General features: G+C 44.4%; 1 protein-coding gene across 10 annotated transcripts in view; it reads left to right on the forward strand.

The window, feature by feature from the left end:
- Positions 1–15466, forward strand: part of DIXDC1 (DIX domain containing 1) — a 35165-nt gene that overhangs the window by 18943 nt on the left and 756 nt on the right. For 3 of the 10 annotated variants that reach the window (XM_090123582.1, XM_090123587.1, XM_031599978.2), the window contains 15 exons: positions 1878–1990; positions 3681–3829; positions 5958–6047; positions 6154–6207; positions 6367–6417; positions 7400–7504; positions 8001–8054; positions 8599–8703; positions 8782–8853; positions 9539–9625; positions 9785–9946; positions 10068–10134; positions 11635–11743; positions 12272–12380; positions 13211–14747. In XM_090123582.1, the coding sequence (XP_089979708.1) occupies positions 1878–1990; positions 3681–3829; positions 5958–6047; positions 6154–6207; positions 6367–6417; positions 7400–7504; positions 8001–8054; positions 8599–8703; positions 8782–8853; positions 9539–9625; positions 9785–9946; positions 10068–10134; positions 11635–11743; positions 12272–12380; positions 13211–13291 (1408 nt within the window). In that variant the 3' untranslated portion in view covers positions 13292–14747. Of the gene's footprint in view, positions 1–1877; positions 1991–3680; positions 3830–5957; positions 6048–6153; positions 6208–6366; positions 6418–7399; positions 7505–8000; positions 8055–8598; positions 8704–8781; positions 8854–9538; positions 9626–9784; positions 9947–10067; positions 10135–11634; positions 11744–12271; positions 12381–13210; positions 14748–15466 lie in introns of those variants that run through there. The other 7 variants (XM_031599979.2, XM_031599980.2, XR_016459605.1 and 4 more) reach the window with 6 other exon arrangements.

A 15466-nucleotide genomic window follows, 5' to 3' on the forward strand; every position in this document is an offset into this window, starting at 1 on the left:
CGTAGTGATGTTTTCAACATTAACTCATTGATGGCATAATGAATGGGACCACCTGACCTCTGCTACTGCTTCATCAGGCATCTGCGCACATTTCAGTGTCACTTTCACTGTTTGACATGGTTTTAGAATTTGTTTCTGGTGCCATGTGAACTCACTGGCCTCTTAAAATAAGGAAGCTGCCGAGAAGGCGGACTGTGGACATAGGAATGTCTAAGTGATGATCTGTAATAATATATGGTGTGAAAACCTGTAGTGACAGTTCAGCCTATCCTTGCCCCAGCTGGGGGCCTTTGTATTTCATTTGAGCTGTGGATCCAGTTCTGAGAGGGGTGGACTTGGGGAGAGGGGGAATGTTATTTCCATGTTCTGCATCCTCTTGTTTTTTATATCCTGCATGTTCTGTTCACTTTTCCTTCCAGTTCTCTGCTCATACCTCAGTTTTGCCACCTTCTCATCCAGTAGTTGCTAATACTGTTTTTCTTGGATGTCTCTCATCATTTTTAGCATGGATGAAAACCAGCAGTGTGCTTCCTAGTGGCCATATCAGATGATGGCACATTCAGAGTCTCAGTGGAGAGGAGAAATGAAGATCTCTGGCTCATAAGAAAAAAAAATTTTCAGATACTGGACATGTTAGATCATCTGAGCTCCTGCTTTGTGCTTGTGCTATTTGAAAGCTCCACCTATGATCCTTATTGTGTAACGCAAAACCAGCTATACTTACTGGGCTCTCAAACAATTATTTGTGTTGTGTCACCATTCAGTGACAAGCAGTAGCAAGCAAATGGTTGAAAATGTTATATATAAAATGTGTCTAATTAAGGACTGCTGTAATGCACTTAGTCTTCCTGAAGGTAAACCCTTGGGCAAAGTCAAGTGGCCTGGAGCCCTTAAACAACCACATACCCTGTTTGAGCAGGACAGAACAGGCACCGTGACTGTTAGAGATCCCCATTAGACAGTGATTATTTTTTCACTTATTAAATTGCCTTCATCTCTTCCCTTAATGTGGTGAAAGCCACTCTTTTTAGACCTTTAAAAGTAGGTTGTTTATAGGTCTGTAGTGTAAATGAAAAATAAGTCAGCACTAACTCTGGGCATGGATGAGACAGAGCTGCTAGCAAGTAGTTTTCATCTGTGTTGCAAGGCTTTTCTGATTCTGGGAGAGCTGTGGAATATGTAACAGCAGTGCTGGGAAGATGCAGAAGCCAAGCTGCTGGAGTGTCTTATTTTTCTGAACCTGTTCTATTACTTCCACATTGTTTCCCTTTTGTTCTCTGTGCTTTGTTTCTATGTTGAGGAGAATGAAAAATTAACTCCTGCTTACACTTGCAAGGATTAGTTCCTGAGACTTGGGAGGTATGTTGAATGGGTCAGTGAGCTTCAGCCACCTTTTGATGTTGTCTGGGTGATGCATTTCAGAAGAATTTCTGAGAAAAGGTTGAGTGTTTGGACCTCCAGTCAGCTGAGATGGCTCCAGTGAAGCTATTTAGGTACTTTCAAGATCTTTAAACCAGAGATGTCCTGGATGAGTGGTATCTAACATTTAAAAATATTTTGCCTTTTGAATTTCAAGTTTGTTTTCTGATTGCATTGATGCTTTTAAAGCCCAGAAATGAGACATGAAGAAAGGTAAGGTAGCTGTTTGTTTAGCTTGCAGTATGCAAGACTTGCTATAAATTGCTTCTGAGCAGACCTTTAGTAGATTGTGGTGTTACCTCTGTGTGAGTTATGTGCCTGCTTTAGTTTGCTGATGACTTCCCTGTCTGTTATGCAGAAAATTCTCTTAACAAGATTTCCTGCATATTTGCTTCTAGCTCAGATGAGAGTGGTGTTGATCAGTGCACTGAAATAACTGTTTCTTGTTTCCTCTGCAGTCTTACATCACCCAGTCCTGTCCATAGCACGAAGAGCGAATCCACTGTAACCCAGTCAGAGGTGAAAGCAGGATTTGTGATTATCCACAGTGAGGAAGCAGAAACTAAAACAGGTAGTTTGCTGATAGTGCTTAACAGCTCCCACTTTTATTGGGATTTATTTGCATCTGTTTGCTGAAAAGTTCACCAGAGACTGAAATGAATATAGAGAGAGAATGAATTCACTGCAGAGAATGGGATGCTGGGCAACTTCACATAAAGCAAAATCTCAAAAACTTTTAAGAATCACAGAGAATCACAGAGTGGCCAGGGTTGGAAGGGACCTCAAGGATCATGAATCTCCAATCCCCCTGCCACATGCAGGGCCACCAACCTCCACATTTAATACTAGACCAAACACTGGAACCTTCCTGGTGCATCTCTAACATGACAAGACACTCACCCAGTGTGCTCACTCACCTCTCATATTGTACAGTTTCCATTACAGCTGAAGGTATACTACGTATTTATCAACTCTGTTACCTCAAACACCTTGCCAAAAGTCATCATATCCCTGCCCTCATGGTGGTGAGAGTGCAGGAGACAGCAATACCATAAAGACCCACACTGAGCCACCATCACTGTGCAGAAACCATGTCCCCTCCCTCCACTCTGCTGCCATGCAGACACCCAGCCTGTCAGCTCAGACACAAACTGCTTGTCTTCCCATGAGTTCTCACTCTGGGTCAGCTACCCCAGAGTTAGCCAGGGGCAAAGGAGGTAAATGGACAATAGATATCAGGCTAGTCCAAATAAAGAAATTTAACAGTACAGTGGTGCCATTAATATGACAACGTTTGTGAGGGCTTGCTAACCGATACTTAGAAAACAAAATGCTCTGGAGAAAGTTTAAGAATCACATATAACTTTCACTGTAGGATGAATGCTTTAATCACAGTATCATTAGGCTGTGTTGAGAGAAAAAATAAAATTCCTAGGGACACAGTCCATGTGAACCTGTAAAGCCTATGATGCAGAACTTGACTTTGTGGAGGAGTCTGTGTTTACAGTGCATCTACACATAGGTTGAGTGACTCTTTGAAAAGAGTTGAAGTATTGTTGTGGTATTTGCATTGAAGTTATTGCTGTATTTCCACAAATGCCCTGTGATATGATCAGTTTACACTTGAAATTTTCATACAGATTGAAGGAAATGCTTTCAAATAAGTTTCTAAAGTGACTTTTTTTTTCCTTTCCAGGAATGCAGCTTAATAATAGCTCTTTCTGTTAGCTTCTGTCCCAAGAAAAAATGGCAGAAGCTCTCCTAGGAAATACTTTGCTGCTTCAGCCAGTATAGTCTACTTCAGTGCTTTTCTAGAAGTATTTGATGACTACCTCAGCAGGTGGATTAGCTGGCAGGCCATGGCAGGTTCTTCATTAAATTCTTAGCAGCACTCTATGTACTTGCTGCCTGCTCAGTTGGATACTGCAGCTGTGTGCCTGCTGATGCACAGCAGCTTGAGCTGACTGGTTTCATCTTTGGTCAACTAAGTAGCAACTAAGTAGTCATCAAACCTCACCAGGTACAGCAAAGTTAATGGAGGGGAAGGATACCGATAATCTTTGATGCAGGCATATTCAGGAAAGTTTCCTTTGCGTGAAGAATGAGGAATGAATCCTTGAAACAGACAGGATGTCTCATCTGTAGCAACTTCCTTGATGCCAGTTTGTATGTGATTGACATTGTGGACAGCAGGCAATTACAGTGTTGTGCAAGTCTTTTCTATCTATGTAATGGCCACATTCAGTTGTTCTTTCTTCCAGAAGAGATAGAATCTCACTTCCAGCCTGAATGGCAAGCAGGGAACCCAGGGTCATGTTTGGAAAATTCATGGGAGGACCAGCTATTGGAACAACAGGATCATTTGGAAAAGGAAATGGAGGAAGCAAAGAAGATGATTTCAGGTTTGCAGGTAATAGATATTCTTCTCAGCCAGCTTTTTCATACACATTCACTTTCTTTCCATCAGCTGTAGCTGGAATGTAAATTATCTTGCAGCTGAGTCTGGAACTTGAGAGCTGAGGAAGAGTCCTGGCCCAGGGAGGTCTCCTGGGACAATTGTCAGGAAGTCAGTTGGTTAGTGGGGATGGTGGCTCTTCCCTGTGTCTCTGACCTCCATATGTGCTATTGCCATGCAAAGCACATACGTTACTATGCAGAATGGTAAAGATGCAGTAGTGTTTTCCCCAGAGGCTGAGGTTCCCAGTCTTCACCAGGGCACTTATCAGCCTGCAGGTTTTGTTAGCAGTCTGGAAGAATAGAGCAGTCTTTCTGTGACTTGTGATCAGAAGTAATGCAGAGAGGCAAGAAATTTTACAACTTTCTGAAGGGGGGTTGTGATGAAAAAGGGTCTGGCCTCTTCTCCCAGGCAAATAGTAGGACCCGAGGAAATGGCCAGAAGTTGTACCAGAGAAAGTTTAGGTTGGACATTAGGAGAAACTTTTTCCCTCGGAGGGTGGTCAGGCACTGGAATGGCTGCCCAGAGAGGTGGTGGAGTCACTGTCCCTGGCAGTGTTCAAGAGGCACCTGGATGAGGAGCTACGAGATATGGTTTAGTAGCTTGTGGTACTAATAGGAATGGGAAGGCATTTGGACTAGATGATCTTATAGGTCGTTTCCAACCTTGTGATTCTATGATTCTATGAAATGTTGAGAAATCAATCAAGATTCACAGATTGATCAAGGGTCACATAGGTTGCATCAGTCTTTCAGTGAACTGGGCTGAACTATAATGTTTAACACACTCCTTTTCAGCCAATGACTATTTATCTGGAGGACCTTTTTCTCACTGCCCTGTTCCAGTCCCTCTCTGACCAAATGACCCTCAGCACAATGTGTTTGTGTGATTCTGTGTCAGGAATAGAGCCTCTGTTCCATATGGTAAAGACCCTGAACTCTCTCAGGAATATTCCTTTCTGTTTGTGCTGGGAACCATACTGGCTTTGAATTGTAAATATTTATGTGCCAGTAAACAAAGCAGAGATTGTCTGAAAAGCATAGGCAGCCGGGAGGGCGCTCTCCCTGTGGACAATGGGCAGGACACAAAAGACTCCAAAAGAAAATATATGCTCATGCACTGGTAAAATCCAGTTGCATTATGTGCCCACTGGGAGCAGGGAGAGATAGCACAGGAAGGACTGGCATGTCCAGTCCTTCCATCCCTGGCCCCACGTCTCGGGAGTGAGGGTGAGCAGCTGGCACTGCTGCTCCCTTATTGTCTAGGAGTAGGAAGAGGCAGCTGATATTGCTAGCCAAGAAATTGATTTAATTGATTATTCTCCCTCCCCCTCCCTCCTTCTCCCCTCCTCCCTTCAATATTTTAGAGCCACCAGTAAAGTTTGACTGAGATACCAGGGACCTGATCTATGCATGCCCCATAAGGAGCTAAAGCCATGACAGCTTTTTATGTTCCTATGTGATTCTTGCTTCAGTGTCCTGCTGGGCAGACTTTGGGTTGCACTCGGGGAACGGTTTCCCAAAGAGCCTTTGCATTAACTGAATGCAGATTGCTGGCTGTTTGCTATTCAGCAGCAGTTGCAGCCCTCCGGGAGAAGATTCTGCCAGTAGGCAGAACCTGGCCCATCAGCCTTGAGTCTTTTGGAGCTCAACTGGAGTATTGCTGCAAATCAGGTATTTTGTTTGTAGCTATAGAGCTGAAATAGAAATAAAATAGAAAAGTAATTTAAGGAAAAAAAAAAAAGGCATTAATTTAAATTGCTGACTGGTGCAACATCCTGGCATGTCTTTGAGTCCTAGAAGCTTGAGACAGAAAGGTCAATGTAAAAAACACCAGCTAGAGTAAACCAGTCCTGCCAGTCACACTTCCTGCAATACAGGATTATCCATCCTTCAGGCTGAATTCAGTTCACTGTGGAGATTCTAGCGTCTTCTTGCAGACATGGCCTACTTGGATCTGCTGAAGGAGTTAATGCTTTGTTTCTAGAAACTGTTGATATGTCTGACCGTTAGCCAGGCCTGTAGTTAACCTGTTTTTCCTTTAAGAACCTCTGAAGAGTTTTTCTTTTCCTTCATCCTCTCAGGCTTTACTGCTCAGTGGATCTTTACCTGAGGATGAGCAGGAAGGGTCCTTTGAACTTTGTGAACATGGAGCCTGCCCAGAAGAGCAGCTGGTAAGCACACTGTTGTACTTAGGTTTCTCTAACTGAACAACCCTAGGTAATGTTCTGCCGCAGGCAGGTGTTTTACACAGTAATAATCATGGGTTTTTGTGTTCAGATCATAATTCGAAGTCGTCTGGACCAGAGTGTGGAAGAAAATCAAGACCTAAAGGTTAGAGGAATTGATTTTCTTTTTTTCTCTCATGCCTATAATAACAGGGGCTTAAGGAGCTGCTTATTTGATTTGCCATGTGGGAAAAGGAGAACAGACTTGGGTTGAATCTGAACGGGTGAAAAGATGCAATTTAATCAAATTCTTTTGGATTTACAGAAGGAACTGTCGAAATACAAACAAGAAGCTCGAAACCTACAGGGGATAAAGGTAAGGAAAGGGACATTTCATTAAATATGAACATTAAAGCTCTGGAGTTTGCTGCAGCCCATGAGTAGGAGTAGGGCAGTCAGCAACCATACACTTCTGTGGAATCTAGGAGAACGGAAGTAGCTGTATTAGGGCAGATGGAGGTAGAGTATCCTATGCTCTATTTCTGGTTCTTGGGAGAGACTACAGTTGAGACAGGCACTAGGAGTGAGGCATCCTGGGTTCTGCTTCTGTCTTCAGGGTTGGAGTAGGCACAGTGGGATTGGCCAAACAAACTCTTGACAAGAGGCAAAACAGCATAGGGGGTATCCTTTCCTCTTCGGCTGCAGCATTTTTCACCTTTTTGGCTTGTTTTGCTCAGTTTCTCCCTTTAGAGTTATGAACACTCATAATCTGCTCCTGAGCAGAGGTATTTTAGAGCTGCTTGTCAGCTTTCTGTGAAGGAAGACAGCAGCACCTATCCAAGGTGGAGCTCTCGGTTTCTGGGTAATACTGAGTTAGAAATTACAGAATTAGTACTGACTGTGGCCTCTTCAGAGAGGATTTCATTGCACAATTAGATCATACTGAGAATTTGTTTCCTTGTGTACCTCCCTGACATTGGCCTCTTACTACCCTCTGGCTGCTGCAGTTGTGTGGCTGGAGAAACCAGCTGTAGACTGCTGTAAACACCCTCCAAAGACACTGCTGGTTTTTTTCCATAAGGGAGAATTGTCAGGACACTTCTGAAGCAGAAACTTCAGGAAGAAGCAATCACTCTGTCACAAACATCTAAACCATTAACAGGGAAGTCGTCACTGGGCAAGAGCAAGGCAGAAGGGCTCTGGGAGGCTGTTGGAGCAGATGTCTGTATGTCTTCTGCTCTCTCAGGCCTTTAACAACATTTGAGTCTAGCCTATAAGGCCTAGATCACATCTAGATCACTTTCCATGGAAAGGTCTCTGCCTTTGTCTTGCACTTACCTATCGATGTCTTTTCCTAGGATGCTCTACAGCAGAGGCTGGCTCAACAGGATGCTTCAGTTCTTCAGCTAAAGCAGGAACTGCTGAGAGCAAACATGGACAGGGAAGAGTTGCACAATCAGAATGTGAGTCACTGTGCTGCTGCTGCTGAGATTATTTTAGAAAGAAAGAGCTTGGCAGCCCTGGGAATTCCAGCAGCCAAAGGATGGGGTTTGTGATTGCAGCATAGTTTTTGAGGTCATGGGATAGTGAAAGACCAGTCAAAGGTCTGTGCAGTAAACACTGCAGACTCTACTAGCCAGCTGCGGAGTTCCCCGTTCCTAACCCCCCACTTCCTGTACTCAAAGGCCTTCAGCTGAAACGAAGAGATTCCCATGATGTTTTCAGTACAGTTGCACTGTTCCTTCCTTAAACTGCTCCCTGCATTCACAAGTAGCACGTTGACAGCTGGAGCTCCAACATAGTGTCTGCCTGAAGACAGAAGTGCCCTCTTCAAAAGCTTGCTGCCCTGGAAAGCAGACTAGCTCCCTCAAACCTTGCCTCCTGTTAGCACAAGGCACAAAGAGCTTGTTGCTAACTCTTCCGGAATATAGACTTCACAACTAATTGTTTTTTCTATAGGTTGATCTTCAGAGGAAGGTTGAAGAGAGAAACAGGCTACTGGCAGAATACAAAGTAATGGAACCTCTCTCTTTACTGGGGGCTTTGCTGGGGACAGTAACTGGTGGTTCTCCTGTGAATGTGACTGCTCTCTCCCTGGCACTCATTCGCCTCATGGAATGGCATTGTGGGCAGTGAATGAGTTTCAATAGCCATGCATGTTTGCTATGAGAAGGAGGGATCAGATAATTCTTGTGTTCCACCCCAAACTCATTTTCATAGTGGATCTTTCATTGTCTTGCTCTTGGCTTGCTGAATATCTAATGTGCAGAAGCCAGGTTAGAGTCTGTCACTTGATTGCCTACTGATCCCTCATCAGTCTGTTTTCTCTGCATCAGTTGTCTGGCCTCAGTCGTGGGCCCTGACTGGTCAAGGGGGCTCCAGGCAACAATAATGTGACTAACCTTTTCAAACAAGGCTTTGATACTTGGATCTAAAGTCTAGCTAAAAGGATACAGACTGTGTAGGTCAAGCTGTAGAGCAGCCTTGTCTTGGCAGAGTACATATTCCTGCCATAATGATGATTGTGAGCCTTACCATGCTTTGATTCCCGTTACAGAAGGAACTGGGCCAGAAGGATCGACATTTACAGCAGCATCAAACCAAACTGGATGAAATGCTTAGGCAACTTTCTGAGGCCAGTTACCAGCAGGTGTGGAGCCAGGTGGGCTGCTGATGTCCTAAGAGCTGGTACTTACCCTTAGTGGCTCATTTTGTGCTGGTTCTTCTGTTCCTTTTACAGGTGGATTTGGAGCGGGAGCTGGAGCACAAAGAGGCCCTGCTAGCTCACTGCATGAAGAGAGAAGCTGAAGAGGTAAGGGAAGCAGAAGCATTGGTTGGCACATCAGTCTGTTGGACTCGTGTTTCCATTCAGCACTCTCTAGCTGCCTGTCTTCAGAAATCATATGCATCCCAGAGAGGCCAAGCTCAATATAGTCTAATTGACTGTGCCCTGAGCAAGGCAGACTTACTCCACAAAGCATCCATCTTACCACAGCTCTCAGCAGTGAGCTCTGGCACAGCTTCTAGTGTCAAAATCATAAGGGATGAAACAGTGAGGAGAGCACAGGATTAAGTGGAAGCCAGAGGCTCCTGGATTCTAGCTTCAATTCTAATGCAGGCTAGCAGCTAGGCCAGGACTTACCTTCTTATCTCTTCCTCTTCCTGGTGACACAGCTATTGAGAACTTGGAACTGTTTTGGTGGAAAGAACACCAGCCCCAATATCTGTCAGCACCTGCACAGTGATCTCTAGAGTTTATAAGAGTCCTCTGTGGCAGTGAGAAGGCATTTCCTGTATCTGCCTGTGTTTCTTCACCCACACGTGAGAAACCACATTTGTGTTCTGGCCTGTAGGACTGCCTCCACGATCCTTAAGTGAATGCATTTACCTTCTAGAAAGTAAATAAATCTTTTTCACTTTGAAGTTGGCAAACTGAGATCTATAGGGAATTCCTAACACTTATATTCCTGGCGTCACATGCATCTTCCACTGAACAGGTGATGGCATATAGCAGTCACAATGCTCAGAGCAATGGCTTCCTCCAGACAGCAGGAAAAGGAGCTGCTCCCACAGCCCACCGAGGGGTAAGTGTATGAAGGGATGTTTTCCCAGCCAGATTGAGGTGAGGGCCCCATGTGTCCTGGAATCTGTTAAGGGCTATATCTCCTTTCTAAGACCTGTGGCTTTAGATGGGAAGAAAGCAGCCTGGAGATAATCTGATTAACTTTTGGTCTCTTGGCAAGACAAATGACTTGCAGCTTGTTCGTGATGCACTTCGTAGCCTGAGGAACAGTTTTAGTGGCCATGATCCACAGCACCACACTATTGACAGCCTGGAGCAGGGCATATCTAGTCTGATAGAACGGTTACACCGCATGGAAACACAGAAGAGGCAAGAGAGAAGGGTAAAGGTTTCCTACTTCTTGTCTCTTAATTTCTGCCCTTGACGCAGAACCTTGAACTAAACTACCACTTCCCAACTGGGAAGTAACACTTCATTTTCACTCTTTTGGTTTCATATCCTAGATCCGGGGGAAGTCACCAGCAAGCAGAGCAACAAATGAGTGTAGAGACTCCTGGCCTCCAAATTCCAGTAAGTGTCTTTCAATTCCTCTTCTTTCTGAATTCATTCCTCAGATTTCCTGGGCAAAGTCTGGGATGCAGCATCTCCTTGGGAATCTGCCACTTGTTCTGCCCTTTACCAAAGCTCACTATCCTCACTTTGGTTGCTTGGCGTTCAGGCAAAGGAAGGAGGTCAGAGACAGTCTATAGCAGCTTGTTTCTAAAGCACCATTACACTGTGAAATGTCTGAACCAGTTACCCATGGGATGAGTTGGAAATGTAATGTTATTTCATCTTTCCTGCTGGTTTGCACCATCTAGTGGACACATAACTGTACAGATGCCTATCCCCTGTTTCCCCTGTAGTGTCTGGCTCCTTTCATGTATGCAGAATAGCACAATTTCTGACATCATGTTTTGTGGCTTCAGCTGCAGCAGTTGCAGATCCACATTTGCTTTTCATTGTAAAGGCTGTTTGTTTCAAACTTTGGTTATAAGTGTTTTCTGGGAAGTCTGTGAGGGAGGTGGTAGAGGTTTCCAGGTACTGGGGAAAGGCAGAGGCCACTTTTCAGCTGCATTGCAGCATCCAGCAACAGGGTAGCCTGCATGTACAGGATGTGGAGAAAAGCAGGACAGATACTCAGAAGTCTGAAGGGGAGGCTGGAAAGGATTTGTTGGGTTCTCCCTCTTGTATAAACTGCAGATTTTAGGGTCTCTATATATGTACCGTACCTCTCCCTTTTTCATTAAGCCTCAGCAGGCTTCAACCCCTGTGCTGTAGCAGGAAAATTGTGTTTTGCAGCCACAAACCTAGAATCTCTCAGGTGTAAAGAGTTCTAAGAGATGGCTCCAAACATCTGTTAGAAAACCTATAACTCGGTGTCTGTACTGTTTTCTGCATGCTGAGAGTTAAAATTGTAGAGTTCCTCAGTGTGAAGCTTCAGCTATCAGCACAGCACATTGAAAGGGTAGGGGAAACTAGGCAGTATCCAGCGGGGAGAGAAACACAGGTGAGCAAAGAAAAATATGTGCACAAACACTCATCCTGACCAAGCTGAATGGACAGATGGGGAAGAGATAGGTAATCTTTTCCCTTAATGATGGTGATCACCTGCTCTACCCATCTGCAAGTGAAGGCAAGTGGTACTGTAGTTTGCCTAGACAGTAGGATGGATGACTCTTCAGTACCTTCTCTTACCTTCTCTTCCAGAAGTGTTTTCCTGTCATTGCCTGTGGAGTAGGTGGTAAGCAGCAAGTTGCTAAATAGGTAGGAGTCCTGGAGGGCACTGGTAGGAAAATCTTATAAGCTAACACATTTGAATTTATTGTTACCTTAAAATCCAAAGCTTTTCATTAAGCAGAGGAATACCTGCTCCTTCCCAGGGATAGCCACTTCTGTAAGAATCTCATCCCACCTGGAGATTCTTTGCTCTTGATGGCAAGTTTTATGCTGAGAGCACCTCTTGTCTCCTGTTGTGGTGTGAGACAGATTGTTCTCCAACTACTGTGTTCTGGGCTCTTTTCTTTGCAGAACTGCCTCATTCTCACAGCACACCTGTGATGAGTACCAGTGCCTGCACCAAAGTGCTGTACTTCACTGACCGTTCCCTCACACCCTTCATGGTCAACATACCAAAGAGGTGAGATTTAGTTTTGCCTGGCTTTGACTTGGGAGGTACTTGTTTCCTTGAAAACATTAGTCTGATCTCTTCTGGGTATGGTCACCACTAACACAGGTTCCCTTTAATTTAGGCACTGGTTTTTATACCACTAACGGAGGAGAATTGCCTAAAGCAGTTCCCTAGCTGATTTGTTTTAGAACCCTAGGAATTTTTTTGTTTTTTAATTAACTTCAAACAGAAGGTATCCAAACAGTTCTATTCTGGCATATAGCACAGGACTCCTGTGCCAAAAAACACATCAGTCAATGCAGAGGGGAAAGGGAGAAAGGCTGTTTTGAGGTGATTCCTAGAAAATTCAGAGGAAATTCTTCCTCTGAAGAGAACCTTGGGTTGACAGGTGTATTCCTGGAGGGGCACACTCTTCATATCCCTGTGGCTGATGTTCTGAGTGCCTAGACTTGTGCTGTGGCCCTGCATGCCATACAATAACACTTGAGATAAAGCCTGCCCAGTGTACTATGGAATAGTGTCAGACTCTTTTTGCAGGTTAGGGGAAGTGACTCTGAAGGATTTTAAGGTAGCTATTGATCGTGAAGGAACCCACCGGTACCACTTCAAAGCCCTGGATCCAGAGTTTGGCACAGTCAAAGAGGAGGTAGGTGTGGAATTTAACTGTTGGCCAATGCTGTGTTCAGTGTTGTGACACAGCCCTGGAGACCTTGGTCACATCACTTCTAAACTAAAAAAAATCTGTCTCCAAACAGACTGCCAGTTTCCACAATTGTAGGTTAAGCTCCTCTTCTGAGAAGCTAAAAATGGGATGTTTTCATCCTCAGCCAGAGCAATGATACAAACGTGATTGCTTGTCTGGGGTTTCCAGAGCCCTATAGACAAAGGCTATTGGCAAAACACAGGCTACACTTCTGGCTTTATGAAATCTGTTGCAACATTTATTTTAAAAACATCCTCCTACATCATTTTAAAGGTCTTTCAGAGGTGGCTGTGTTTATGTGGCATCTTTTCCTTTGTGTGCTAAATTATAGCCATTTGAGCTTAAGCTGGTGTTGGTATGGATTGGATTCATTAAAGGTTATTGAGGGTAGTTTCTGTTTCACAAATTGATGAAGACAAGTGGAAAGGGCTATCTTCCCTTGGGAACAGTCAGCTGACTAGTTAGCCATTCTGCAGAAACAGATGAGAATTGTATTCTGATGGATAAGAAGAGGCATGTTTCCTGTGTTTATTTTACTTTTTCTGATAACAAATAATCGTGACTGTTAAGGTTGAAGAAGGAGCCAGATCTAGTTTTCAACTTAAAATCTGAAAACATTGAGATGTGTGTCAATGTTGGGTGAGGTGTATGTTATCTGAACTGTGTCGGAGAATTGTAACTAGGATCTCTGACTTGATGCCTGCCTCTAATGCTATTCATATGTGGGAGAGCAGTGACCAGACTTCAGATGTGACTGGACTCTTTTTTCATAGGTATTCCAGGATGATGACATCATTCCTGGTTGGGAGGGGAAAATTGTGGCCTGGGTGGAAGAAGACCATGGGGAGAATTAATCAACCTTTTAGGTCTTGTCACTATGGAAACCTGTGACTGGCTGCTGAGCTCAGAGAATGACCAAAAAGCATGTGTGCTGGAAGGAGTCCAACTCAAGCTGCCAAGAGAAAGGGTTTCTCTGCAAACAACGGGTAATGCATGTTGTGTGCATGGATGCCTGGCATGGACACCTGACTTTCTGTGGCCAAATACAGACAGCGTCGTGGGACTGAAACAGTTATCTGTGGGAAAGAAACACCTTGCTTTTTCCTGTCAACTAAACCCTAGAAGCCTTAATGATGCATTTTTCCTTTCCCCTGCTTCTCAATTCCTGCTGTATGTGCTGCAGTCTGTGAGCTGGGCATCTCAACTCTGGTTTGTTGTATACAGTATTGCATAAATCTACTCTGAAGGCAAAAATGTGAAGCTTTGCCTTTGTGAGTCTGAAGAAAGGCTAGATTGTGCAACCAGAAGGTTTGGCCAGCCTTGGTCTTGAACTTGCTTGTGTTGCAGGAGCAGAGTGAATTTTGTGGACAGTCAGACTGAGCGGACCTGGGAAAGGAAGACAGTCTTCTGGAGGTTTCATGCATGATCTGAAGCAAAGATCATCAGCTTGGCAAAGCTCCCTTTCTCCCAAATTCAGGCTTCCGGTTCCTAGCCCTGCTTCACCCACTTGTCCTCCAAAGATGTACTTCTGAGGTCTTCTGGGTTTGTTTTGTTGCCATGGGGACTGTGGGGTCTTGGTACTTGCTTTTCTGCTGAAAGTTTTCGTTTTGGGAGGCAGGAACTGGAATCAGCTGCTTCCCCAAGGTACTTTTAGCCCCTCCCCCCTCCTTGTTGAAACCCCTGTCTCTGCACTCCTGCTGCCTCCTCTCAGCACACCAACTGATTGTCACTACCTGTGCACGGGCATCACTATGCTACTGTCTGCTGATTGCCAGAGCCACCAAACATAAATACACTTATAGGACAAGTCCTATCAGTAGCACCATTTCTTTGCTATGCCTATCGCTGGGGTTTCTGGAGGAGCAGGAATTGAATGGCTGATTGAGAGGGTATGAGCCCTGAGATCCCTGAGGCTTTTGTGGAGTTTGTTTTGTCTTTCGTTTGTTCTTTTTTTCCCCTGCTTTGCCTCCCTCTGTCCTGCTGCTGCCTGTCAGCTGTATTTGCACAGCACTGGCTCTGGTCTGCAGCAGACACTGTTGACTTAAAAGTTCAAATGGAAGGTCAAGGCTCTGCTCATTCTCAGTCTGTGTGGCCCTTTCACGGACTGCCCGCATGTCTGTACCGTGCATGAAGCTGGAAGAGGGTGAACCTGGTTTTACTGTTTTATATTAACGTGTCCTTTTGTAAATATGTTACTGTTCGGAATTATTTTGTACCAGTTTACATTGTCTGAGGACTGTGGATATTTTTATACCAGTGCAAGTGCTTTCTGTATATTTCTGCACGCATTATACGGTGTTTTACTCTCTAGTGGATGCTGAGATGTTTTGTATGGTCTTCTGTTCACACAACACTGGGTTTGACTCTATTTTACTTCGGAAATCCAACTAGTCCCTATTGGATTTTATGTTTTGCCAGCTTGTACAGGCAGTAAGAACGCTATTTCTTCCCTCACTGCTTCACTGTCTAGGAAAGAACTCAAGGATTTTACAAGGCCCTGTGCCAGTCTGGCACAAGACAGCACGCCTGCTGTGCTGTATGATTTGTTGGGGTGACTTTTTCTTTACAGACAGAAGTTAGTATCAGTAGAAGAGCTCATCAGTGGGCAAGTTCATCAGTGGCTGCAGGGCAGGGGAACACATCTTGCTTGGAAAAGAAGGATTTTCTTCCTCCCTGGAAATAGTTTTCTGTTGCATGATCTTTAGTGGGTTGTTAAAGACAGCATGGGATATTGGAATCAATCGTTGCATTTCAATTGCAGGTTTTTTTTTTTTCTCAAGTGTTTCTTCAAGTTTTGTGCATTGATTCTATTTCAGCAAGAGCCACACACCCAGGATAGGATTTTATGGAAACAATTTTCAAGGTCTGTAGTTGCCAGTTCCAGTGGCCAGTGTTGTTTGGTTGTGGAGCTATTATCAGAGCTTCTAGTGGATTCCTTGCCCGATAGGCATCCAGTGTTCCTGTGGGAAAAGACAGATGTTAGCTGATAAAGGAGATGGTCAGGAGCCTCAGTCTTGTTCTTAGGGCAG

The sequence above is a fragment of the Phasianus colchicus genome, chromosome 23 (assembly GCF_987193195.1).
Source record: "Phasianus colchicus chromosome 23, bPhaCol1.hap1.1, whole genome shotgun sequence".
NCBI classification, from domain to species: Eukaryota; Metazoa; Chordata; class Aves; order Galliformes; family Phasianidae; genus Phasianus; species Phasianus colchicus.